Source organism: Schistocerca serialis, chromosome 1 (genome assembly GCF_023864345.2).
Source record: "Schistocerca serialis cubense isolate TAMUIC-IGC-003099 chromosome 1, iqSchSeri2.2, whole genome shotgun sequence".
NCBI lineage: Eukaryota > Metazoa > Arthropoda > Insecta > Orthoptera > Acrididae > Schistocerca > Schistocerca serialis.
In genome coordinates this window covers 109111350-109136254 of record NC_064638.1, presented here as the reverse complement: position 1 = coordinate 109136254, position 24905 = coordinate 109111350, and the positions used below count along the sequence as shown (strand labels likewise).

Genomic DNA, 24905 nt, shown 5'->3' with positions numbered 1-24905 from the left:
GTAAGAAGAAATTGAAATTTAATTGAAGATTTATTGAAAATGCTGCTGTTGTCCCCAGCAACCAAGTCAACAGCAGAAAATTTGATGAATTGCAGAAGTGACTACGTGCACTACAGACTAGTGTTTATGAAGAAATAGTCTGCAGTCGAGGTGGTGATGAGCTATTTATGGTGAAAGGCCCTGAAATAAAACCTTGCAGTTGTCCAAGCCATGGGGTGGCAGTCCTATCACCACAAATGAGGGATGTGGACTGATAACCTGCACCACCAAAAAAATGTGTGAATAAATAAATAAATTCAAATACAGAACCTAAATGGAGAAATAATTGGATGGATCTTAAGGATATGAACTCTGGTCTGAAAAGGAAAACACATGTTGTATTTTGGAATGTAAGAACATTCAGAGAGGCAGGAAGATTAAACCAGGAAAAGAGAGATGGAGAACTACAATTGGGTATACTGGACCTTTGTGAAACTAGGTAACCCGAGTATGGAAAGCTCATACAAAATGTTGGAGTGCTGTTGTATGTATGACAGACGGGTGAAGATGCATTGCCCAGGGGTAGTGTGGGGCTCTTACAATCTAAGAACTGCAAAAGGAGCTTACTGGAGTGGAGTGGAAACCAGTCTCAGAAAGGATAATAATCATGTGCTTTAAAATAAATGTGTAAAATATCACTGAAATTCAATGTTATTCAGCAGCTGAAGTGGATGAAGGAGAGTTAAAAGATGCATTTTATACAGAGCTAAATGGAGTCCTTGGACAAACTAATTGGAGATATAAAAATTTTAATGTGGTGCTTGAATGCAACAATTGATTCAGAAAATGAAGGGTTTGAACATGGCATTGGAAACAAAAATGTAAATGGTGAACTGCTGTGTACTGAGCATGAATTAATCACTGGAGGTACACTGTTTCCATGTCGTAACTGCCCTAAGACAACATGGGTCTCACCACGTAATGTTAATACAAATCAAATAGATCACATAGCCACAAACCATTTCAACACACACTGTTCCATGTGGAAATAGAAAAGGAGCAGACACTGGAAGTGACCACCACCTAGTTTTGATAGAGTTTTGATTGAAGAAGGGCAAATAAAACCAAGCTCATTCATAGGAGCGAAAAAGAAAACAAAAGGAAACACACACAGAAAGGTTAAAAACCAGTGCATCAATGAAAGATTTGCTGTTGAACTACAAAACAGATTTCAGGTTCTCCCTGGAAAGAAAAAAAAACTTTACACAAGAAGGAACTGAAATAGGCTGGCAAACACTTATAGGCAGTTATCTACACGCTGGAGAGAACAGCTTAGGATTTAAGATACATCGAAGGAAAGAATGGATTTCTGATGACATGTGGAATCACAGTAACAGCACAAAAGAACTAAAACTAAAACTAGGAAGAAGGTGCGTAAAAGGAAATGGATAGATAATCAGGCACAGTTAGCAAACAAGGCATCAAGATGGGGGCGGGGGCAAATTATAAAAGAGCTCCACAAAAATCACTGAATGGCTGTCAATGAAAAACTTTAAACAGGAAGGACCAGCTAAGAGGAAGGAAGGCGTAGTGATTAGGACTCAACAGGCACAGCTACAGAGATGGGAAGAGCATTTCAAGAAGATGTTAAATTTTGAAGACAATTTTCGAGCAACAGGTGAGAGATGTTTCCACAACAGATGAAATTAGGATTACTTTGAGACACGTAAAAATGCAATGGCTCCAGGTGTACAAAACATAGCAACAGAGTTCTCAAAAGCCAATCTTGCAATTACAGCTAAAATCCACCACCCCCTGTTGCTGTTGAAGCATATTTGGCTCTAAGAGAAATCTACAATGAAGTGGAAAAATGGACTGGGGGTAAAGCTCCCACAAAAAGGGAAATTTGACAGTTCATAAAAACTGGTGTGGGACCCTGTATTACATTGGTGTTAGTGTCCTGCAAGGACCTCACCAGAATTCTTTTAATCATATTTAAAGATTCACTCGAAAATCAAGTGCAAAAAGAACAGGCTGTTTTATGACACAACACAGTTGTTTTGATCTTATTAATACTCTAAGGATCATCTTACAGAAAAGTAAAGAATTCCAAGCAGCCATGAACCTGGCACTGATTGATTTCAAGAAGGCCATAAATTTTGTAAAATCATACAGGTGTTGCAGAAGTATGGTGTACCACAGTAGATTCTGAACATCATCAAAGATCTGTATGATGGCTACAGATGTCATGTGCTCTGAAATGGAAATCTCACAGATCCAATAGAGGCAATAACTGGAGTCCAGCAGGGTTTTATTTTGTCACCAATGCTTTTTCTACTTGTCCTTGACTCAGTAATGAAAAGATTGACTGCAGATGGCAGAAGAGGAATCCAATGGCGGATCCATGAATGAATGGAGGATCTGGATTTTGCAGACAACATACAGTATTTACTCGAATCTAAGCCGCACTTTTTTTTCCGGTTTTTGTAATCCAAAAAACCACCTGCGGCTTAGAATCGAGTGCAAAGTAAGCGGAAGTTCTGAAATATGTTGGTAGGTGCCACCACAAATAACTTCTAACATCGAATATATGTAGCGCTACACAGGCATGCTTTGCAGCCACAAAGATAAATACTGGCGCCAAAACCTCTGCGTCAGTAAATAAATTTAAAAAAAAGGTGGAAGACGAGCTTTTTTCTCCGCTCAGAATTTCGACCACTGCATTTTCATACATTATCCAACGAAGTAAATACAAATTCCGTATTGTTCGTCTTCGAATGTAGCAGCTTTTCAATGTACTACGGAAATCCGACTGGCAAGACTGTTTGGGATGTTTGTCAGTATGACCAACTCTACATTCTGAATTTTTTCCTACCTGTGAGAAGAGATGTTTGCTAATAGGAACTTTTATGAATTGTGAATCACATGCAGTAGTCTTCACCATAAGAATAATACGAGTATAAACATTTTGCCATGTATTCTTTCGTGTTTGCTGCTATCTCATTTAGATCCTGTCCACCTAATAAACTACGAAATTAGAGTGAGACAACAGCAATCGTGGAAGAATACACATATCATGTCATGTTTACATTCGTATTATTCTTATGCCTAATAGTGATACAGTCAGAAATGAAGCACGGAAATTGACTAGATTTTTAAATCTAAGATGACTCTAATTTCTGTGCGGAAAGTAATGTACTAAAGAGGCGTCTGCAAAGATTTTCAAACAGAGAAAAATTTTCGCTAAAATCTCGTTCAGAACATCTATCATACGCAGTTTATTATTTGGTTCTTGTTGATCATTATCAAAGAAAGCAGCAGTATAAATAACAACAAATAGCAGTCTCTTGCCATTGTTTCGCTAATGAGACAATTCCTCTCTTTTTGTTTTTTTCTAATAGTAAGCGGCGGCAGTGCGCACAAAAGCAAGCCATGCCGCGAGCGGCAACAGGTCGTAAACACTCATTATCAGAATGCGACAAACAATGCATGACACAGTACAGTAATGCATTTTCAGCTTAGAGTGACGTAAACACCTATAACAAAGAGAACGGCACTTATCAGATCAAAGAAAAATAAGCAATCAATTCAAACCAGACGAAGCACGTGAAAAACGAAGGGTACCCGTATAAATACAGATGGAGCGCCTGACGCATAGCAATGGCTACCTGGTAAAGCTTAACTGCTAAGCTTACGACTCGAACCAAACTACTGTAGCTGTATTGTCATTCATTCGACCTAAATTGTGTCTCATATTACAATGGACCATCTTTGTTTCGATTTGGAGGTGTGGCCTAAAACTTTTCTCTCCCCTTGAATTTCGAGTCTCAAATTTCAGGTGTGGCTTAGATTCATGAAAATTTTTTTTCCTTGATTTCGAGTCTCATTTTTCAGGTGCGGCTTAGATTCATGAGTGGCTTAGATTCGAGTAAATACGGTAGTTTTGTTAGCTCAAAGGCCGACAGATATGAAAATTAAATTAAACTCACCAAAAAATGAAGCAGAGATTGCTGCCTCAAGATAAATGTACATAAAACAAAGGAAATGAGAGTAAATTCTGGGAACATGGAAGTGTGTCTCTTTATATGGGGGCAGCTGGCAGAGACTGTCAATGCATTCTTCTATCTGTGTAGTGTGGTGACAGATGATGATGGAGCTGGAGAAGATGTGGTGAACAGCATAAAGAAGGCAAATGCTGCCGTCATATAATCATATCCAATGTGGAAAACAGAAAAATCACATGCAAAACAAAAATTGATATTTTAAGGTGCCCTATAAGCAGTGAAAGTCGGAAAGTAGACAAGAAAGTAACATCATCACAGTTACAGAGCTTTATAAATATGTATCTCCATCATGAATATCTAGTGGCCTGAAAAAATAATCACGAGCTATGGAGGAAAGCAAACCAGATAAATAAAAAAGACCACATATGGGAAAGTGAAAATGCCTGATGCACACACCGAGAAAGCCAGACGAAGCAGTTACAAAGATACTGCCATGGAATCTCCAGGGAAAACGGAAGAGACACAAGCCTAGTTCTACATGGAAGAGGATGAGGGAAGGAGAAGCAAGGAGAGTTGAAAGACCTGGGTGGAACTGAGAGAAATGGGTAAAGACTGAGATGGATGGTGAGTACTCCTGGATGCCGCCCTATGCCCCCTTAGGGGCTGAAGGAGTTAAGCCAAGTAAGTCACAGGCAGAACTGCATCAGTGTCAAGGTATGTCAGGTCCCACATGGGCACTGTCATAAGTAAATTTGAGTTAAGGTGTGTACATTTGGAGCAAGAGTAGGCAATAAATCCCAATGTGAATACACATATATTTAACAGGGAAATATATAGCATACTCTTTTCTCTTCTTCAAAGAGCTCTGGACAATGTCCAGAGCACTTGATTAAGAGATGTTGCTCTACTGCAATTTGTGACACAACATAGGCACACTACCACTGCACATCCACCACTTAACACTGCCTGCCTACAACCGACTGGTTGAATGCACAGCTATCAATAACCTGTGAGCACATACTTTATTATGATTGAATCTGATAATCACAATTTCATGTATAATTGTCCATGAAACATTTACAAACTGAAATACAAGTGTTAACATCATGAAACATTCATTCTCTTTTGCTATGTTCACCCTTCCCTTAATTTTCGAGTCATCTTCCACGGACTCTCACATCACAGTTAATTGAAAACATTCTCACCTCCCGCACTGAACATCTGGATCCAGCTTTCTTTCCCATAAAATCTGCACATTTGATGATGACTATCTGTTGCTGTTGTTATATTTTACATGTGGAATAAATAAATAATTGCCCATGTATTTCAGTTTTGGTGCAGTTTCCTTTATTCAACTTAACACTAAAACCTGTCTTCACTAATACGCAATTGCCAAAAAAATGCAGCTAGCATGTATTCACAGCCAAAAACAACAAACCTATCATGACATATTAGTATAACAGACGACTGCAACGTAGCCAAGATTAACAACAGAACTTGCTTCTGGAATGCAAAAAAATGGTTCAAATGGCTCTAAGCACTATGGGACTTAACATCTGAGGTCATCAGTCCCCTAGACTTAGAACTACTTAAACCTAACCAACCTAAAGACATCACACACATCCATGCCCGAGGCAGGATTTGAACCTGTGACCGTAGCAGCAGCGTGGTTCTGGACTGAATCACCTAGAACTGCTTGGCCACAGCAGCCAGCTCTGGAAATGCACATCACAGTTAATTTTACTATGACTAAGAAAGCTTACCCCTTCCACCATGCGAAACATATACTTCCAACCATACCAGTGCCATCTTTAAAAATCCAGGTTATGGCAGCTGCCAGTGGTGTTGCATCAGCACTACCAACCCCAATACCAGCCATGATGGCACGTGCTGCCAAAGTACCCGTCAGCGTGCTGCAGAAGGCCTAGCACCAAAGAAAAAAAAACTGTCAGAAGAACTTTGTCAGAGAACTCTGAATATTTTAAGAGTTTCAGTCATTCATTACAGTTGCTACTATTCTTAGTTTTTGAAATCAAGATATGTCAAAGTGTTCCATGCTATGAATTCCTTTCTTAAAATTACACGATAACTGGCTGTATTGCAAGCTTTCAATCATTTCCAAATTTACATAAAAAACACACCTTTCTGGGTACCCACACAATCTGTCACTTTCATTTTCATGAAATATTTTGACAACTGCCCTTGTCTTTTCTCTCTTTTTTTATCTAATGCTTCTGCTGCTGTTTGATACCTGGATTCAACACAGACAATAATGCAAAAACTAAGTGCCAACTTTTATACATACATTTAATTACAAATTTTACAAAAAATAAAGGTAACCACTCATCTATAGTGAATCAATGTATGGAGCACAGAAACACCTTACAGATAATAGCATTCACAATAGCTTTTGAGAAATAGCTCTTTTTCTATCCAAAGTGCACACACACAGCCAAGCAGACACCCAAATGAATACTTTGATGGCCATGGGAGGACTAATTATTGACTGATTATTGAAAGCAGTTGTCTGAACTGATGAAAGTGGGGAGGGGATAAGGAAGGACACAAAGAGGGGGTAGCAGGAAAGAGACACGTCTTTGGCCAGATGTCTGTGTGGTTGTGCAATTCGGAAAAAGTACAGAAGGTATAGCGAAAAGCGATGTAGAAAGGAAAAACACACAAACATTACAACTATGGTACCATCCAAGAAGTCCAACATGATCTCAAGCACCTCCTCAAGGCCTTAGGTCCATCCGAAAACCTGACATCTGAATGCATCTACCTCCTCAAACCAGGAATTCCCCCACACTCCCACTCACACCTACTTACCAAACTCTACAAACCCAACCCCACAGGCCTCTCTACCAGTTGTGCCCAATTGTGGTTGGGTATAATGCTCACACAGAGTGAACCTCTGCCTTTGTTAACCAAAACCTTCAAACAATTGTCCATACCCCACCATCCTACATTCAAGACACTGCTCACTTCCTTCACCGCCTCTCCACATTTCCTGTCCCATTACCAACAAGACTCATTGTTAGTAAATTTGGATGCAACATTCTTGTACGCCTTGTGGCCATGGAACAATACCTTTCCAATCACTCTTCTGATACCAAACTCACCACCTTTTCCCTCATCCTCCTAACCAACCACATCCTGATCCAAAACTATTTCACTTTTGAAAGACAAATCTACAAACAAATCCATGGTACTGCCATGGGTACTCTCATGGTGCTATTCTATGCCAGCTTGTTTATGGGCCATCTGGAGGAATCTTTTCTACACAGTTAACACCTAAAACCACTTATCTGGTTCAGATTCACTGATGACAGTTTCATGATCTGGACTCACATAAAGGACATACTTTGCTCCTCCCTCCATAACCTAATCACGTATTCCCAAATCCACTTCACCCGATCCTTCTCAACACAACAAGCTACCTGCCTTGATATCGATCACCACCTCTCACTTGGCTCAACAAACATGTACATCCATCCATATCATGTCCATCAACCTCCAACAGTGCCTCCATTCTCACAGCTCTCAACCGTTCCATGTTAAAATATCTTCCTTGCAGCCTTGCCATACATGGATGCTGCATCTGCAGTGGTAAGCAGGAGTTGAAATATAATGGTTACCTTACCAGAGCCTTTACTGACATACAATACACTACCAAGCTCATTCGCAAACTAATCTTCCATGCTATCTGCTCCTCTGACACCTAAAAATTTGTTAACCAGCCACCGTACAACTCTGGTCACCCAATATCACCCTGGCCTTTTAGATATCAACCACATCCTACACCAGGGCTTCAACTACTTCTTTTCATGCCCCAGCATGAAGGCTGTCTTACCTAAAATACTACCCACAAATAGTGCTCCACTGCCAACCTAACCTACAGAATATCCTGGCCCATCCCTATTACAATCCTACTCCCAATCCTGCACCGCCATGGGACAGTCCCTTATAGTCGGCCAAGGTGCAAGTCCTGTCCCATACATCCACAAACTACCTCCTACCACAGTCCAGTCACAGGTGTTTTCTACCTAATAAAAGGCAAGACCATTTTGAAATCAGCCATGTTATATATTAGCCATGCTGCAATTACTATACAGCATTCAACGTGCGCATGACAAATAACCAACAGTCAATTTACACAAATGGCCAAAGCCAAACTGTGGTAAGCCACAAACTTGACCATCCAGTGTTTGTAACTGCTTCTCACAACACAGATGACTTCAACAGTGGTTCCACTATGCACATCATTTAGATACTCAAATGCCCCTGGCCATAACTCTGCTAACCTTTTCCCACTCCTTCACCTTTTCCCAACTGCTTTCAGTAATCAAGTATCCATGACTAGTCTCACTGTGGCTACAGGAGTGTATGTTTGGATGTCTGAGTGGTTGTGTGTGTATGTGCGTACTATGGTTAGAAAAAGAGCTCTTGCTCAAACGCAAGTGTGAATGCTGTTTTCTGTTAGGTGTTCCTGTGCTCCATGCATTGATCAGCTACAGATGAGTGGTTCCCTTTCCTTTATTTTATGTATTGCTCCACCCATGAATTTTCATAACTGTTACATAATTACCGAGTTTGATAGCAATTCTGTCCTGAGAATGAATCATCTCCGTGCAGTGATGTAAGCATAGATTTAAACCTTTCTGTAAGATTGAAACTGTGTGCTGGTTCAGGTCTTGAACTAGGAACCTTCGTCGTTCATGGGCTATTGCTTTCCTGACTCATCTATCCATGCATGACTCACAACCCACCCTCTCAAGTTCACTTCCACTGGTAACTCACTCATTCTTCCATACTTCCCAGAAGTACTCCTGCATAATGGTTACTTCCTGGTACACAACAAAGCTGTTGTTTATATTTTATGTACAATACTTTGCCAACCAACCCACTCATCTTCTTCAGATGCTGTTTTGCTGTTAAGTGTGCTCACTCGCTGGACTCCAACTTGACTATGAACTTTTGGTCCCGTGTCACTGTTTATAGCCAAGTGACTACCAATGCCACCTACATGATAGGGCTCTCTTTTGTTATTCATAGCCTTTACTGATATTCCTTGAAACACACATTCCCTTAGTGTTTGCACGCTAGGAAGAAAACCTTGACATCTTGCACAAAAAGCCAAGCCACAGTGCACACAGCCCAACAGTAATTAATCTCACCGGCAAACATTTGGACAAGGATTTAAGGGGGTTAAATTTTGCACCTAATGCAAAAATGCTACCAACAGAAGATTATATTAGCTCTGTTGAGCACGTTGCAGCTTTACTACCACCAGAAGCAGTAGAAGAGGTGTGCCCTGAAACTTGTAGAGTCCTTAACCAAGGCACCAATGATAAGATCCAACATATCCAAGAAAGAACGAGTACCACTGTAAAATCTGTGAGAGGACAAGGCAACTAATTCTGCTGCTGACAAGGGCAACACTATGGTCCTAATGTCACATCTGGACTACAATACAAAGATTTTTGATCTTCTGAATGACACTGTCCCAGAAAGATAAATGCCGATCCTACAAATAACTCAACTAATCAAACAGTATAAAACACAGGATGGAATGTAACAATATTATGAAAAGGAAAATTGCTACTCACTATATAGCGGAGATAGGCACAACAAAAAGATTGTCACAGATAAAGCTTTCGGCCACTGTCTTTTGTCAAAAATAAACCACACACACACACACACACACACACACACACACACACACACCTGCAGTCTCAGGCACCTGAAGCCACACTGCGAGCAGCAGCACCAGTGCATGATGGGAGTAGCGACTGGTTGGGGGTAAGGAGCACTCTGGCATGGGAGGGGGGAGGGATAGTAGGATATGGGTGGCTGTCAGTGCAGTGCTGCTGATGAGCGCAAAGGGATGATGTGGAGAGAGGGTGTAGGGCAGTTATGTACAGTTGGGAAGTTAGACAGAGGGTAGGGGAGAGGTGGGGAGGGTAGCAGAAAAGGAGAGATGTAAAAAGACTGGGTGTGATGGTGGAATGAGGGCTGTGTAGTGCTGGAATGGGAACAGGGAAGGGGCTGGATGGGTGAGGATGATGACTAATGAAGGTTGAGGCCGGGAGGGTTACGGGAACATAGGATATATTGCATGGAAAGTTCTCACCTGCGCAGTTCAGAGAATCTGGTGTTGGTTGGAAGGATCCATATGGCACAGGCTGTGAAGCAGTCACTGAAATGAAGGATGCCATGTTTGGCAGTGTGCTCAGCAACAGGGTGGTCCACTTGTTTCTTGGCCAGTTTGTCGATGTCTATTCATGTGGACAGAAAATCTGGTGTTGGAAGGCGCGGAAGTTGAGTGCGCGCCATAGGGTATGGACATGGATACCCACTAGGGGTATATGTGCTCCGGTGTGCATCTGCGCTGCGAGCCTCGCCATGCGAGTGCACCACTCTCTGCATCATGTGTAGTCCACAGCCAATCATGTTTCCCATGGTCATGTATTTAGGTGGCCGAGTGGTGCTACCCCAGCAATCTGGTACTCGCTGCAGTTTGCGTGTGCATCTCGGGCGTACTGCATTCTAGTTCTGTATGCTGAGATACATATTGTCATTGTTTGGAGTGTTCCTGCATTGTTGTTGTCTCGCCGTGTTTATCACCTCAGTTCTTGCCTGCTTGCTTTGTGGTCTGTTCCGGTCGGTCGTAGTGTCTGCTGTGCCCTATTTGTTCATCTGTCCTGTCCGTTCATTGTTAGCGATACCTCAAGCGACTCCCCTACCTGGTGGCTTCTCATCTCCATTCTCTGCTGAGCATTGCTTGCCTGTTGCTCATGGCTATAACGGATAGCTTGTTGGTTGTCATGCCCACATAGAATGCAGCACTGTGGTTGCAGCTTAGCTTGTAGATGACATGTTTGGTTTCAAAGGTAGCCCTGCCTTTCATGGGATAGGTGATGTTTCATTACTGGGCTGGAGCAGGTGGTGATGGGAGGAAGTATGGGACAGGTCTTGCATCTAGGTCTATTACAGGGGTATGACCCATGAGGTAAGGGGCTGGGAGCAGGGGTTGAACAGGGATGGACAAGTATATTGTGTTGGTTGTAGACTGGAAAAATAAGGCACTGGAGATTTGTTTTTGTACAAGGTTGGGAGGATAATTACATGCTGTGAAGGCCTCAGCTAGACCATCGGTATATTTCGAGAGGAGCCAATCATCACTGCAGATGCGATGACCAAGGGTGTCTAGGCTGTATGGAAGGGACTTCTCTGTATGGAAAGGGTGACAGCCATCGAAGTGGAGGTATTGCTAGTGGTTAGTAGATTTGATGTGGACAGAGATACCGATGTAGCCATCTTTGAGGTGGAGGCCAACATCTAGGATCATGGCAGGTTGGGTTGAGTAGGAACAGGTGAAGTAAGTGGGGGAGAAGTTGTTGAGGTTCTGGAGGAATGTGGATAGGTTGTCCTCACTCTCAATCAACATCGCAAAGATATCAATGAATCTGAACCAGGTGAGTGGTTTAGGATTTTTGATGTTTAGGAAGAATTCCTCTAGATGGCCCACAAATAGGTTGGCATAGGATGGTGTCATGTGGGTGTACCATCCTATGCCAACTTATTCATGGGCCATCTAAAGGAATCTCTCCTAAACAGCCAGAAACCTGCAGTGACAAGTGTTCCCACTTGAAATATACCAGGGCCTCACTGAAGCCTTCACAGACCATAACCTTGTACAAAAACTAATCTCCCATGCTGACAGACCTATACACCAGCTAGCAAAGTACCTAAAATATCTTCTCTGCAAATATGTGGGGAAGTGCAAGCATCACATCTGCAACCCTGTTTACATTCTACACCACCTCTGTCATCTATGGATACAGATACTCGGACATACTGAAAGAACATACATCATTCCTATATAATATATATACGCCAAATGGCTTTACAATATTTCTGTGTGGAATGCAATTAAGCTGCAAGGAAGTGGATTAATGCATAGGGGCGCTGCTTTATAGCATGCAGCATCTGGAGATTTTGATTAGATGGGGGAAATCCAGGTTCGACTTTGGTCTGGCACAAATTTTCATCTGTCACTGTTGAGTTCATTCAATGCCCCATTGCAGCTGAGTATCTGATATTTCTTTCGTCATGATTCAGTACAGCTGCTGATCAATCAATGGTGTCTGTTCTTTTGGACATACATGTCAGAAAGAAAAGAGACCATACCTATATAATACCAGGTAAATCTGTTCTATAGCTGATGATACCACCTTAATTTCAACTGGAAATGACAGAGGACTTAAGGGAACAAAGCAAAGCCAACCTAATAATTCCTAGTATCTGGTTTAAAGACAATAAATTAACTGTAAACCAGAATAAAACTGAAAATTTAATTTTTGGTTTAGGCAATATCAACAATGATTGTGTGTCAGTTAAACATCTGAATGGACCCTTGGATTCCAAATTAAGTTGGAACCTCCATAAAAAGTCTATATGCAATACATTATCAAGATACGTATATCTTTTACATAAATTTAGAGCATGTGTGAGTCAAAACATTATGTTCAACTCCTATTATGCATTTTTTCATAGTTACATAACATACTGCATACTACTTTGGGACAACTCCACTGGGGAAAAAAAAAAAAAAAAAAAAAAAAGAGTTTTTAGGTGGCAGAAAAAGGCTCTTAGATGTGTAGCAAGTATTTTAAAAAACAATGTATCTTGAATGTCAAGTTTCAAGAAACTGGGTGCCATGACAATACCATCATTGTGTATCTTTAGTTGCAGTCTATACAAAAGAAAACCAAGACAGATACAAATTAAGGCAACAACTTCATTGTCACAATATATGAAACAAACAAAAGATTGACCAACCCTTTACAAGACTAAGCAAGACTCACAACAGCTGTACATACCTTCGTATAAAATTGTTCAATGCACTGCCACCAAAAGCACTTACTACTTTCTTAAAAACCTTCAGAAATCTTCTGCAAAACTGGCTGAAAAAGAAGGCTTTTAGTGCAATAGAGGAATTTTTTGATTGTGCAGAAAGAGACCTAAAATTTTAACTTATCACACTGCATGTATGTAAATCCACATGATTTAACTGTTTTTTTTTTACTGTTATTATATGTATCCTATCTATTGCTCAATTTGCACTAACCCTAACCATCAATAGCATCAAAACTCTCAAAGATGAAATAAATAAATGAATAAATAAATTACGTGTATACTCAAAATTAGAGTCATCTGTAAAGTAGCCTAAAAATTTACAAGCTACAGAAATTGTCATCTTACCTGAACTGTATCCCATATCTGGTAGTTGAAGTAGTCACTGCTAACACTATCAGGGTAGCCTTGTGGCAGAAATACTTGGCGTAGGAACTCCAACAGACGGACACGATAAGTGTGAGTATAAGAAACTGACGATTCCACACAAACAATGTCGTCCTGAACTGAGGACATAAAGAATATTGTTACTACCTGGAATGCTTTGAACAGTACAAGTTTTAACAATATGAATGCAGTATTGAATGTTTCCATGTTTCGAACATATTTCAAGGAGACTGAAGGTCAGATTCAATACAACAGTTTGGTTCACATTGGAAAAAGAATGCAAAGACTGTTTTGACAATGCTGTCATCATGGAAGATTTCTGTCCTGCAGCTATCCAAACAAAAAACAGAGGTGATTGCTGCTGGAAAATATAGGAATGATGGCATGGCATTTCAGGAGCATAAAATATCCTCAAACCACGGAGTCTGTGCCATTTTTTTTTTTTTTTTTTTTTTTTTTTTTTTTTTGCTGAGCTTAATCTGTGTGGGTTGAGGAGAGGGAGGGGATGTATCTTACATTATTTTTTCAAACTGAATTACTTCTTTTCCATTTATACATTCCATGCTATTTGCCTCAAAGATGATCTCATCTGCAAGAAGTAATTGCACAAACCTGGACACACTGTGGTGACAAAAGTCATGGGATAGTTATATGCACATATACAGATGGCGGTAGTATTGCATACAAAAGGTATAAATGGGTAGTACATTGGCGGAGCTGTCATTTGTACTCAGGTGATTCATGTGAAAAGGTTTCCATGAGGCTGCACGATAGAAATTAACAGACATTGAACATGGGATGGTAGTTGGAGTGATGCATGTTTGACATTCCATTTCAGAAACTGTTTGGGAAATCAATACTCCAAGATCCTTAGTGTCAAGAGTGTGCTGAGAACACCAAATTTCAGGCATTACCTCTCACCAAGGACAGCACAGTGGTCAATGGCCTTCACTTAACAACCGAGAGCGGCAGCATTTGCACAGAGTCACCAGTGCTAACAAACAAGTAACACACTGTGAAATAACCACAGAAATCAATGCCCGATGTACAATGAACGTATCCATTAGGACAGTGATACAAAATCTGGCATTAATGGGCTATGGCAGCAGACAACCAACGCGAATGCCTTTGCTGACAGCAAGACACTATCGGAAGTGCCTCTCCTGGGATTGTGACCATATCGATTGAACATTACATGACTGGAAAATCATGGCCTGGTCAGATGAGTCCACATTTAAGTTGGTAAGAGGTGATGTTTGGGTCCGAGTGTGGTGCAGACTCCATACAGCAATGACTCGAGTTGTCAACATGGCACTGTGCAAGCAAGTGGTGGCTCCATAATGGTGTGGGCTGTGTTGACTTGTAATGGACTGGATCCTCTGGTCCAAATGAACTGATCATCAACTGGAAATGGATGTGTTTGGCTACTTGAATACCATTTGCAGCAAACAATGAAATTTTTTTGGATGACAATACGCCATTTGGATGACAATGAGCAATGCGAACAACTGTTCGTGACTGGTCTGAAGAATATTCTGGACAATTGGAGCAAATAATTTGGCCATTAAGGTTGCCTGACAAGAATCCCATCGAATATTTATTGGACATAACTGAGAGGTCAGTTTGTGCACAAAATCCAGAACTGGCAACATTTTCATAATTATGGACAGCTATAAAGGCAGCATGTCCCAATATTTCTGCAGGGGACATCTAACGGCTTGTTGATTCCATGCTATGTGGAATAGCTGCATTACACCGGGCAGAAGAAGGTCCAACACGATATTAGGAGGTATCTCATGACTTTCATCAGTTTGTTTGGTTTACCAGAAATCCACTAACATCTTCTAAAAGCAGAATGGTGTGTTACTGATTACTTAAACAGAGAATATGAATTTCAGTTGTTAATGAAGCACAATGTCTAACACAGAAAACAAAATCAGAAAATAGAAGAAAACATGATACAGTATCAGTGGTCTATGCCTAGTCATATAGTCCAATATTAACCTCAAATGGTTCACTGAACTTCTTTCTCACTGAATTAGCATGATTGACACGGAGTGTCTCAAGTATCCTGTAAAAACCACAGTCCTAGTCTCTAAAAACCACAGTCCAAATTATTCGCTTGAATTGTTCAGTATGTTCTTCAGACCAGTCACGAACAGTTGTGGCCTGGTGGCATGGCACACTGTCATCCATAAAAATTCCATCATTATTTGCTGCAAATGGTCTTCAAGTAGCCAAACATATCCATTTCCGGTCAATGATCAGTTCATTTGGACCAGAGGACCCACTCCATTCTGTGTAAACACAGCCCACGCCGTTATGGAGCTAGCAGTAGCTTGCACAGTGCCTTGTTGACAAATTGGGTCCACGGCTTTGCCTTGTTTCCTACAGAGAAACTGAGTTATTGTCAATAAAATCAACATTACTGTATCAGAAAATTTTCAAGTTATGAGCAAAGGATAGCGAAAATTTAATGTCTCCTCTCAATAAGTATTTGATATTCTGGATACATTTAAGACTGATAACACTGTTAGCAAGATGAATACTGTGATTGCTCACACATGATCAGAAGTTGAATACCTTGACCAATTCCCCATCACACCATGCTACATCTAGGTGTAATCAATGCTAGCTTTTGCTATTATGTCAACAACTGAAGGTGGAGGATTGGGAGAGAAGAGAGAAGGGGTGTCAGAGGGGAGGGGCGGGGGGGGGGGGGGGGGGGGGGAATGAGAGGAAAGGGAAGGAACTCATGATGTCACCTGCATCGGGACTTTATGTGGCGTTAGCAGTGCTAAATGAAAATGTGTGCCAGATCAGGATTTCAACCTGGGATCTGCTTACTAGGCAGTTGGGTTAAGTACTGTGCCACACGGACACAGTATTTATCACAACTGCGCGAACTATCTCGGTACACCACTCGGCTGACCCACTTTCCCACAGAGCCCCACCTATCTCCAGTACCCATCCGTGTCCTCCATGCTCACTACTTTGAGGTTCCCACAGGAGGTTCAATGTGATGGTGCATACACACTAAAAGTGGTGGATTCACAGCCCATTGAGGTGACTAAGTGTCTGAAAGAACAGACAGCACTCACTCATATAAACAATTTACTTAGATGCTGTGTCATTGTTGATGCACTTTCAACTTGAGAGTAAATAATAATCACATTAGTAATATTTACTTTGCTAATGCACTGAATAATATCACAATAGCTGATTCGCAAATTGGGAAAATCAGAAAGATGTATGTAGATGAACATTTACTGACTAACTAGGCAAGTGCTAACCAAGCTAAGTCCATAAAATGGCAGTTTATGTAATAAACCTGACAAATAAAGGATTAAAAAAAAGTCTCATGTGGGAAGAACTAAATCTGTCATAATCGTTTGCTCTTAATGACAGTGACAAAAATTGTAACTTTTATTGTGTATTGCTATCTCAATGTGTGGTTGCGGATATGTTGGGAAGAGCACACAACAGCAAGGTCTTTAGCACCCACGTGAAAACAGTTTGAGATGAGTTCAGAAAAGGACCCCAAATAGGGTATAAAACAACATGGAAACTAAAAGGAACAAACTGTTGAAAACTATGTGTGTACCCACAAGGAAGCACGAAACGAGGTATCTTGCCAATATTAGAACCTTAATGAAACAGGAAGAATGTGGTACAAGGAGTTAACACTATATATCTGATGAATGTGACAGGCTGACCATAAGAATAAAAAAGGAGGAGCTGGCCACTCTGCAAAAACACTAAAACCTCCAGTCTAAAAGGGTAGGCCAGAGTCCAGACGCACCACAAAACTTTAAAACTTTAATCACACGTGTCTCTGCATCATCTAAAATAGAGGGCAGATCCACACCGAAATTTGCCTCTGCCCTCGTATCATGGTATAAAATGCACTCTGTTAAAATATGGCGTACAGTGATTTGCACGCCACAAGCGTCACAAAATGGGAGATCCTCTTGCCATAGTTAAGAAGCCACATGTAAGAAGGCAGTGCCCGATGAGAAGTGTAAGGGTCATTTGATTCCACCTGAGCAACTGGCAGGAGGAACGCCACTGCCACATAGCTGACTTCACCAACTGCAGCTTACTGTCCCTCATCACCAGTCATTCTTCACCCCACACCTGCACGAACTTCCTATATAATACAGAAATGACAGCTTGCAAGTGAATAGGAAAATGAGCCACATTCAGTCCTCTGCAGGCCTCCTTGGCAGCCCAATCAGCCTGTTCACTTCCCCGTATCCCTATATTCCCTGGCACCCAACAGAATGACACCTGCTTTCCCTGCCTTGGAGCAACTATAGATGGTGATGTATCGGAAAAGTTCTCACCTGGGTACAGATTCTGTAACGACTGTAAGACACAGAGGGAATCGGGGCACATGCGAAACCCTTTGCCCGACACATCTGCTCCAGTGCCTTCAGGATCGCATGGAGCTCCTCAGGGAAAATGGTATTCTCATCATAAAGGCAAATCCTGGTGACAGGGTCAGCGAACTCAATACAGCAGCCAAGGGAATTCCCTTGTTTGGAGTCATCACTGTACACTACGGCAAAGCCGTGATGCATATCTAAAACATTAAAAAACAGAGATTGAAGTGTAAAATATGATGTACGATCTTTCTTAAAATTGGTAAAGTCTAAAATTAGTCTGGGCTTCTGGGGGAGCCAAGGTGGAAATCCACTCCAACCACAATGTAAAACATGAAGACTGGCCACAACCATCTCTAAAAGGCAATCCTGTGGGCGAATCCCATACGGCCTTGTTGCCCATTGTCGGTTATGAAAAAGCATTTCCATTGGGGGCCACGCGATGGTATGGTATACAGATGTTATGGTGTGCACAGTGTTTTATATGCCAGGTGCACTGTAAGTAGCTGTTGCCTGATGTGATATGGCAGTTTACCAGCCTCTGCACAGAGGCTTGGAATGGGGCTTGTTTTAAACATCTCAGTGGCCAATCAAATCTCTTCATGGTGCACCACATCCAATGTCTTTAAATAATAGAGTCTAGCAGACTCATACACTGTGCACCCATTAGCCAAGATCACACAAACGCCCCGTAAAACCAGAGCAGACAAGTCCTTTCTGACCCCCCCCCCCCCCTCCCTCCCCTCCTCATGCAATGTGGCTAAGGCATTTTAAAATACTTAAGGGTCTTAAGGGACAGTTTTTTAAGGTTCTTAAGATGTGGCAACCATGTAAGTTTACAGTCAAATATGAGGCCCAGAAACCTCATGTGTCTTTAAAAGTATGGACAATGTTCCTCTTCCTCAACTTAGGAAAGTTTAAAATGGAACGAGAACGGTTAAAAAGAACACACACAGATTTCTCAGTTGAAAACTTAAAACCACTCTTCTGCACCTATTCATCCAAATGTTGAAGAGTTAGTTGCAACTGACATGTTGTCATTGCAACGCATGAAGATGAGCAAAACAGAGAGAACTCATCCACAAACAAAGAACACTGGACAGGACTTTTCATTACTGACATAATATTACTAATAGCTATCGCAAAGACAGTCACACTTAAAATGCTACCCTGAGGGACACCATTCTCCTGCTGAAAGTGATCAGACAGGATGTCACCAATTCGGTATCAAAAATACCAAGGTGGGAGAAAGGACTGAATAAAAATGGGAAGACTTCCACGAAAAGCCCATTTGTGAAGCTGTTCGAGGATAAGATGCCTCCAAGTAGTATCAGAGGCCTTCTCAATGTCAAAAAATATACCTATAAGGTGATGCCGGCACAGGAAAGCCTGTTGAATACCCGCCTCCAGGATGGCCATATTATCAAAGATGGAGTGATACCTCCTGAACCAGTGAAAGCAATTAAGGAGTTGCCTGGATTGTAAGATTCAGACAAGGCGGCAGTTGACCATCTGCTCCAAGGTCTTCCCCACACAGCTGGTGAGGGCAACACTATGATAACTACTCGGGCACATATGATCTTAAGGTTTTAAAAGAGAAATTAAAATTGCCTCACACCGTGAGTCAGGAAAGTGACCTGATGCACAAATGGCAATAAAAAGTGTGAGGAGGTACCTTTGATTCGCCTTGTGAGGTGACACAGCATACTGTAATTGATTTTACTGTGACCAGGGGTATGTCATGAGCAGCAGACAATGCAGAATCCAGCTCCCTCATGGAAAATGGGCAGTTGCAATTTTCATCAGAGGTGGACCGGAAGTCCAAACTGCTGGTAGAAAACCCAAAGAGATTCTGGTCATACGTAAAGCACACCAATGGCAAGACGCAATCAATACCTTCACTGCGCAAAAACAACGGTGAAGTCACTGATGACAGTGTCAGTAAAGCAAAGTTATTAAAAATGATTTTCCAAAACTCCTTCACCAAAGAAGATGAAGTAAATATTCATGAATTCCAATCAAGAACAACTGCCAAGATGAGAAACGTAGAAGTGTATATCCTCGGTGTAGCAAAGCAGCTGACTGTATACCAGTCAGGTTCCTTTCAGAGTATGCTGATACAATAGCTCCATATTTAGCAATTATATACAACCACTCGCTCACAGAAAGTTCCGTACCTAAAGACTGGAAAATTCCTCAAGTCACACCAATACCCAAAAAAGGGAAATAGGGGTAATCCACTGAATTACAACCCCATATCATTAATGATGATTTCCAGCAGGGTTTTGGAACATATACTGTGTTAAAACATTATGAAGGACCTCGAAGAAAACGATTTATTAACACATAGTCAGCATGGATTCAGAAAATATCATTCTTGCAAAACACAACTACCTCTTTATACTTATGAAGTAAAGAGTGCTATCGACAGGGGATGTCAAACTGATTCCATATTTTTAGATTTCCAGAAGGCTTTTGACACGGTTCCTCACAAGCGTCTCCTAACCAAACTGTGTGCCTATGGAATATCGCCTCAGTTGTGCAACTGGATTCATGATTTCCTGTCAGAAAGGTCACAGTTCATAGTAATAGACAGAAAGTCATCGAGTAAAACAGAAGTAATATCCAGCGTTCCCCAAGGAAGTGTTATAGGCCCTCTATTGTTTCTGATCGATATTAACAACATAGGAGACAATCTGAGTAGCCCTATTAGATTGTTTGCAGATGATTCTGTCATTTACTGTCTTGTAAAGTCATCAGATGACCAAAACAAATTGCAAAAGATTTACATAACACAACTGTACGGTGCAAAAAGTGGCAACTGACCCTGAATAAAGAAAAGTGTGAAGTTATTCATATGAGTATTAAAAGAAATCCACTAAATTTCAATTATGCGATATGTCACACAAACGTGAAGACTGTAAATTCAACTAAATGCTTAGGGATTACAATTACAAATAACCTAAATTGGAATGATCAAATGATCACATAGATAATGTTGTGGGTAGAGCAAACCAAAGACTGTGATTCATTGGCAGAACACTTAGAAGGTGCAACAGGTCTACTAAAGAGACTGCTTACACCACACTTTTCTGCCCTATTCTGGAGTATTTCTGTGCAGTGTGGGATCTGCATCAGGTGGGACTGACAGATGACATCAAAAAAGTTCAAAGAAGGGCAGCTCGTTTTGTACTGTAATGAAATAGGGGAGATACTGCCACAGACATGAACCCTGCATTTGAGTGGCAATAATTAAAACAAAGGCTTTTTTGTTGTGACGGGATCTTCTCACAAAATTTCAATCACCAGTTTTCTCCTCCAATTGCGAAAACATTCTATTGACACCCACCTATATAGCAAGAAATGATGAACATGATAAAATAAGAGAATTCAGGACTCGCACAGAAAAATTTAAGTGCTTGTTTTTCCCACGCGCTGTTCGAGAGTGGAACGGTAGAGAGACAGTTTGAAACTGGTTCACTGGACCCTCTGACAGACACTTTACTATGAATAGCAGAGCAATAACATAGATGTAGCTGTAGATGCTCCACTCAGCAACTCCTCTATGGTGCTGGAAACCTGGATACTGATTGGCGGTTGCAGTAACTGTGGCAAAATGGGCTGCCATAGTCTGGGAAATGTCTCTTGGCTTGGTTTCGAGAATGTCATTCTCCCATACATCATCCAAGGAGCACCTCCTTCGTCTCCAAGAAATTCTCCTGATGGTCTCCCATACAACGGAACTCCTCGTGGAATAAACAATGATGTTCAGGAACTCTTCTTGCTCTCTTGAATAATCTGGCGACACTTTGCCCTCAACATCTGAAAGGCTGCATGATTCCCTGCAGTTGTCCAACACTTGAACCTACGTAGAGCTGCACGCCTAGTGATGATTGCAGAGTGGCATTCATCACTCCATCAAGCGACAGGTTGCCTGTTCAGTTGTTCAGTGGACTGTGGAATGGGTGCTTCAGCAGCATAGTGGATCATTTTAGTAATATGATCCACCCATACCTCGACATTGACACAATGTTCAAATTGGAACAACTGGCTATTAAATGTCCAGTCTATTTTACTGAGCATCCATCACAGCGGTTTCCTTTTGCATTCCATCAACGGCAGAAAATGACCCAGTTGCAATGCAGAAATGGATGCTCTGTCCCATATTTAGCAAACATGCACCTGATGATGTGATGACACGAGAAGCCTCTCAATTTCTCTACCGCTGGGGCAGGTAGTTGTAGAGCCCCAAAGCACATTGTGTGCATTAAAATCACCATACAGGTTAAAGTGGCGGGGGAGCTGTGTATTAAGGTTGGTTAGGGCATCTTTGTCGAGCACATCATGTGGGGGCAGGTAAAGGGAACACACTGTCGACGATGATGCATGTGCACTGTTATGGCAACTACTTGTAAATTCGTTGTAAGAGAGAGAGGCAAGGAGTGGTTGTCAGTATTGATGAAAATACCTCCACCTCTTCTAGCTGTCTATCCATTCAGATTGTCCTTTTTGTGGAGTACATAGCCTTGTAACACAGGGGTTTAAAACTGATTGAACTTCGTCCCTTTGAGACACAGACACAGTGGTCTACCCTGAGGTAATTCTTCCATTTTTTATTTTTTTTTTGGTCATCAGTCTACTGACTGGTTTGATGCGGCCCGCCACAAATTCCTTTCCTGTGCTAACCTCTTCATCTCAGAGTAGCACTTGCAACCTACGTCCTCAATTACTTGCTTGACGTATTCCAATCTCTGTCTTCCTCTACAATTTTTGCCCTCTACAGCTCCCTCTAGTACCATGGAAGTCATTCCCTCATGTCTTAGCAGATGTCTTATCATCCTGTCCCTTCTCCTTACCAGTGTTTTCCACATATTCCTTTCCTCTCCAATTCTGCGTAGAACCTCCTAATTCCTTTATCTTATCAGTCCACCTAATTTTCAACATTTGTCTATAGCACCACATCTCAAATGCTTCGATTCTCTTCTGTTCCGGTTTTCCCACAGTCCATGTTTCACTACCATACAACGCTGTAATCCAGACATACATCCTCAGAAATTTCTTCCTCAAATTAAGGCCGGTATTTGATATTAGTAGACTTCTCTTGGCCAGAAATGCATTTTTTGCCATAGCGAGTCTGCTTTTGACATCGTCCTTGCTCCGTTCGTCATCCGTTATCTTACTGCCTAGGTAGCAGAATTCCTTAACTTCATTGACTTCGTGACCATCAATCCTGATGTTAAGTTTCTCGCTGTTCTCATTTCTACTACTTCTCATTACCTTCGTCTTTCTCTGATTTACTCTCAATCCATACTGTGTACTCATTAGACTGTTCATTCCGTTCAGCAGATCATTTAATTCTTCTTCACTTTCACTTAGGATAGCAATGTCGTCAGCGAATCGTATCATTGATATCCTTTCACCTTGTATTTTAATTCCACTCCTGAACCTTTCTTTTATTTCCATCATTGCTTCCTCGATGTACAGATTGAAGAGTAGGGGCGAAAGGCTACAGCCTTGTCTTACGCCCTTCTTAATACGAGCACTTCGTTCTTGATCGTCCACTCTTATTATTCCCTCTTGGTTGTTGTACATGTTGTATATGACCCGTCTCTCCCTATAGCTTACCCCTACTTTTTTCAGAATCTCGAACAGCTTGCACCATTTTACATTGTCGAACGCTTTTTCCAGGTCGACAAATCCTATGAAAGTGTCTTGATTTTTCTTTAGCCTTGCTTCGATTATTAGCCGTAATGTCAGAATTGCCTCTCTCGTCCCTTTACTTTTCCTAAAGCCAAACTGATCGTCACCTAGCGCATTCTCAATTTTCTTTTCCATTCTTCTGTATATTATTCTTGTAAGCAGCTCCGATGCATGAGCTGTTAAGCTGATTGTAAGATAATTCTCGCACTTGTCAGCTCTTGCCGTCTTCGGAATTGTGTGGATGATGCTTTTCCGAAAGTCAGATGGTATGTCGCCAGACTCATATATTCTACACACCAACATGAATAGTCATTTTGTTGCCACTTCCCCCAATGATTTTAGAAATTCTGATGGAATGTTATCTATCCCTTCTGCCTTATTTGACCGTAAGTCCTCCAAAGCTCTTTTAAATTCCGATTCTAATACTGGAGCCCCTATCTCTTCTAAATCGACTCCTGTTTCTTCTTCTATCACATCAGACAAATCTTCACTCTCATAGAGGCTTTCAATGTATTCTTTCCACCTATCTGCTCTCTCCTCTGCATTAACAATGGAATTCCCGTTGCACTCTTAATGTTACCACCGTTGCTTTTAATGTCACCAAAGGTTGTTTTGACTTTCCTGTATGCTGAGTCTGTCCTTCCGACAATCATATCTTTTTCGATGTCTTCACATTTTTCCTGCAGCCATTTCATCTTAGCTTCCCTGCACTTCCTATTTATTTCATTCGTCAGCGACTTGTATTTCTGTATTCCTGATTTTCCCGGAACATGTTTGTACTTCCTCCTTTCATCAATCAACTGAAGTATTTTTTCTGTTACCCATGGTTTCTTCGCAGCTACCTTCTTTGTACCTATGTTTTCCTTCCCAACTTCTGTGATGGCCCTTTTTAGAGATGTCCATTCCTCTTCAACCGTACTGCCTACTGCGCTATTCCTTATTGCTGTATCTATAGCGTTAGAGAACTTCAAACGTATCTTGTCATTCCTTAGTACTTCCGTATCCCACTTCTTTGCGTATTGATTCTTCCTGACTAATGTCTTGAACTTCAGCCTACTCTTCATCACTACTATATTGTGATCTGAGTCTATATCTCCTCCTGGGTATGCTTTACAAACCAGTATCTGATTTCGGAATCTCTGTCTGACCATGATGTAATCTAATTGAAATCTTCCCGTATCTCCCGGCCTTTTCCAAGTATACCTCCTCCTCTTGTGATTCTTGAACAGGGTATTCGCTATTACTAGCTGAAACTTGTTACAGAACTCAATTAGTCTTTCTCCTCTTTCATTCCTTGTCCCAAGCCCATATTCTCCTGTAACCTTTTCTTCTACTCCTTCCCCTACAACTGCATTCCAGTCGCCCATGACTATTAGATTTTCGTCCCCCTTTACATACTGCATTACCCTTTCAATATCCTCATACACTTTCTGTATCTGTTCATCTTCAGCTTGCGACGTCGGCATGTATACCTGAACTATCGTTGTCGGTGTTGGTCTGCAGTTGATTCTGATTAGAACAACCCGGTCAC

The 24905-nt window shown here is 41.3% G+C and overlaps 1 protein-coding gene across 1 annotated transcript in view; it reads right to left on the bottom strand.

Moving 5' to 3' along the window:
- LOC126462807 (RUS family member 1) overlaps positions 1–24905 on the bottom strand; it is a 134699-nt gene that overhangs the window by 90301 nt on the left and 19493 nt on the right. The window contains exons 2-3 of the mRNA XM_050096100.1: positions 13251–13408; positions 5747–5907 (exon numbers count right to left, since the gene is read on the bottom strand). Of these exons, the coding sequence (XP_049952057.1) occupies positions 5747–5907; positions 13251–13408 (319 nt within the window). The remainder of the gene's footprint in view (positions 1–5746; positions 5908–13250; positions 13409–24905) is intronic.